The 3,847-nt window shown below is 39.5% G+C and overlaps 1 protein-coding gene across 1 annotated transcript in view; it reads right to left on the bottom strand.

Moving 5' to 3' along the window:
- Nucleotides 1-1,798: 1,798 nt before the first annotated feature.
- The window catches only part of BEND2 (BEN domain containing 2), a 32,169-nt gene continuing 30,120 nt past the window's right edge, over nt 1,799-3,847 (bottom strand). Inside the window, 1 exon segment of the mRNA XM_046672900.1 lies at nt 1,799-2,004. Within this exon segment, the coding sequence (XP_046528856.1) occupies nt 1,799-2,004 (206 nt within the window).

Here is a 3,847-nt window from a genome sequence, read left to right as displayed (position 1 = left end):
CCGAATAGTGAAGCCAAAGATTATCTCAGATGAATTAATCTGAGTAACTCTGGTCAAAACTCTTTTGCCCTGTATGGAAGATTTTTTTGGCTTGAGTTATCTACTTTTTAAGACCATTGTAGGCATAGCCTAGACATAAAAAGATATGCATAGAAATACTATAATTTTTTAAGCTAAAGACAACTAAGAGCAATTTATTTATTTGGTCAAGAGGGTCTTAAAAATTAAATCTCATATCTTATCTTTATAAAGCTAATCATACCTTTTCACTAAAATTCTTTAAAAGTGGAACTTAATTTTCAAAAGATAAATCGTGAAAATTTGCATCTCTTCTACAAATTGACCAGATAAACCATCTTAAATTGTGTCACAAATCACAAAAATAGCAAGACTTGTCAACTTTCACACAAATTATATTGTTTGACTGACCTACTTATTACTTTCTATGTAATTTATTCTTTGCTTTGTCAAAACGCTAAAGTTAATTAACGTCAATTATCTAAGACAAAGCCACGGGTCATGAGCCAATGCCCATAACTAAAGATTGAACTCACACAAGGAAAAAATCTGCCTTCTGAACAATAACTAAGAATGCTATAAAACACATGTAACTGGGGACTGCTCAATAAGCTGAAAGCTAAAAGATGGCATTATAACTGACAAAATGTTTCTTAAACACAAATAATCAAACAATGAAGTTATACAGTATTTTCTATGGCTGAAACATTCAAGAACTTTAAAATGAAGTGCTTAAGCTTAAAAGAAAATCCCATTCATTAGCGAAATGGAATTTTTTTTTAATTCTCCAATAACCCTACCAATATCCTTTAAGATCTATTTTTTCTAATTGAATTTCTGATCAAATTTTCCTTCATTTAAACATTGTAAGATTTAAATTTGCATGCATTCAAACTAGTAGGATCAATCAGAAAAACACAGTAAACATATTAAACCTTCACTCAGACATTTCAGAAACCCAAAAAAATGTTAGTGTCTGAATCTGGTCAGATTCTTTTTATTCATAGTGATCTATTCTTAAATTTAAATTTCTTCAATGCAATCAAAAAGTCTCCTGATAGGATTTTCCATGTTGACTCTTAGCAAACTTCTGTGATAAAATATTCTCAGGAGGTAATTAAAAGAATGCTATTCTTAGGAGTAAATCAAAAGAACACAGGTCTCATCTCTGGAAAGCTCAAGTCAAACAATACGGTGTCAATCCTATGAATCCCCTACTGATGGATGTATAGGAAAGTGAGCAGGGCATTTTGGTTATAGGTAAACCACACCTCCCTTCTGACTCAATGGAGCTTAGACCTAAGCTCCGTAGTGACAATTCACTTGAGAAATATTGAGTCTCCTACCTGCAGGTTCCCACAGTTGCCATTCTGGTGTGCCTATCCAACTCTGGCTCTCTACCTCACCAGCTCTATCTGCATCACTGATGCTCAGATTTCATCTGTCATGAAGAGTTAAAGGTGCTATTCTCATTCTACTTTAAAACAGCAATGAAAACGACCTTTAGGAGTTTCCCACCACTCCCTTAATCAGAGGCTCTTATTGGAATACCGCCCATTACTTTGCTCGTGAGATGAAACATTACACATCTTCCTAATGCAATTCCGCCCCTTATGTGGGCAGAAATAGAACAGTGGCTATTTCTTCAGGTGTGAATGCAGAACTACACTGTCACTACAACAGACTAACTTTGGAATTATAACTTGAGAAACTTACAGGATAATGCAACAGTAAAAACAAACAAAACAAAATGAAACAAAACAAGTCGGCTGGCTGACATTCAAGTACTTCAGTCAGTGAAGTCAGGGTTGCCTGGCTCGGGCTCTGCCGAAGGGGTTGTTTCTGGAAGCGGCTGCGATTTGGACATGGACTTGTTCAAGTCATATCTAAGACTACGGATACAGCTGTTGATGGCTGTCACACACAACTTCCACGCAGATCCAGTTTCTGACAGATCACAAGCCGGGTAGACGTCTTGGAGAAACTCTGGTGGTAAAGTCCCAAAACATAAGTTCTTTAGAAATCACTTCTCAGAGAAATGAATTTATTCAACCTTACTTCTATTGCTATGTCTATGAAAGGGTCATTAAGACTAACTAATTAAAACACATGGACTATAACTATTATTAAATTACTTGAACAAATCTTTTCATCTAAAAGGATAATAATATGAAATAGCACCATTCTTAAATCACAATAAAACAATATCCCATGATCTTGCTACATAACCAGAACGGAAATCCTCTGCTGCCATTAGCACCCAACATAGACTTCTCTTATTCTTAAATTGATCAAACAGGCATGTTATTCATTATACCAAATAGAGACATGCTAAAGCTTTGTAATGCACAAGAGGCTGCAGTGTCTTTCATACTTTTAGAGGCAAGATGCTATAATGCCAAATTTTTTGGTACTGCTTGGTTTATCTCAGACAAAAGGAATGAAGAGTCTTTATCTCACAGTTAGAGGAAAACTTCCGTAAGGGAAGGTGACAGAGCAACACAGCTCAAGGAGCACACTTAGAGAAGTGGGAGAACGGACAAAGGGAAAGTGGGGAAGAGAGGTGCTAACCAGAAGAGCAGAGCTGCCCTCAGATACTTTTCGAAGTAACTTCCTAAGTACCTTTGAGCTCTCAGAAAAGGATCTGGTGATCGCCAGCATTAGCTGGCTACCTTAATCTCATTTGTTTTTTGATAGGATTAATAGGCTGGGGAATCAGGACAATGCCATAAACACAGCATATGCGTCCAAATTTTTTTGCAAGGCATGTGACAAAGTTAAAAAGCTGTCATACTCAAAGGACTAATTAATTAAGAGACCAGCAGTAGCCTGGAAGGAGGCTTTTGGTGGTGTGTCAGTGGATTCAGTAGCGGGCTCTACCTGCTGAACACTTTCATCAACAAAAACAAAGTCATGGAGAGCAGGCATGTCCCCTCTGCCCCGACAGTAAAGCTGGGGCGGATAACGAACAGACTGCAAGACAAACACGGCACCTGCGAAACTTTCAACAGGCTGCAACAAGGACCCTAAACTGGCTGATGTTTCCCAAAATGTGTTCTCTGAAACACTAGTCATAAAAGAAGTTTCTTGGGGGAAAGTTTCCGGTTGTGCAAATGAGAATTGCGACACCCCAGTCAGTTCCCACTGAAAACTCCCACAGTAAAGAGACGTGCTGATGCAAAGGTGAGAGATGCAGATGTGCTGGGAGGACTCATAAATGAGGAAGGTAGCAATGCATTAGACAACAGAGGGTCAGGATTGTGGAGATCTGGGTGGGCCTGACAGCTAAAGGCATTCAAAACATGTCTTAAAACTGAGTGAAACAGATCTATGGACTGAGGCCCTTGGGTGCCAGATCAAGATCTTTCCTAGCCATTTCACTAGAGAGCACATCATTCATGAAGCACCTATTAACATTCAGCTGTCTGAGAGAGCTCGTCAAGATGGCGGTGTGAGCAGACGTTGAACTCGTCTCCTCCCACGAACACAAACAGGTTACAACAATTTTTGGAACAATTACCCCGGATTGAAAACTGAAAACTTAATAAAAAAGAACCCCCACAAGGGACAGTCCTGACGAAGGCAGAAGAGACAGGAATTCCTTCTGGAGAGGAAAAAAGCCACCTTTGGGAGCAGCGGAGCTTCTCAGCTGGTCAGGAGGGAGCCACCCTAAGGTATGCAGCCCTCCCTGGAGGAGTGAGGTCTGGAGCAGGGGCGATAATGCTATAAGCATCCTTCAGACTCAGCCCAACTGAGACGGGGGTCTTACTGTCTGGCTTTGCTGGCTATTAACTGCAGCGAGGATACCCCCAGAAAAGCTATTGGCCAA

This window comes from Equus quagga, chromosome 10 (genome assembly GCF_021613505.1).
Source record: "Equus quagga isolate Etosha38 chromosome 10, UCLA_HA_Equagga_1.0, whole genome shotgun sequence".
In the NCBI taxonomy this organism is placed as follows: Eukaryota; Metazoa; Chordata; class Mammalia; order Perissodactyla; family Equidae; genus Equus; species Equus quagga.
Note: the sequence above shows the minus strand (reverse complement) of the source record. Positions and strands in the feature narration are given on the sequence as shown.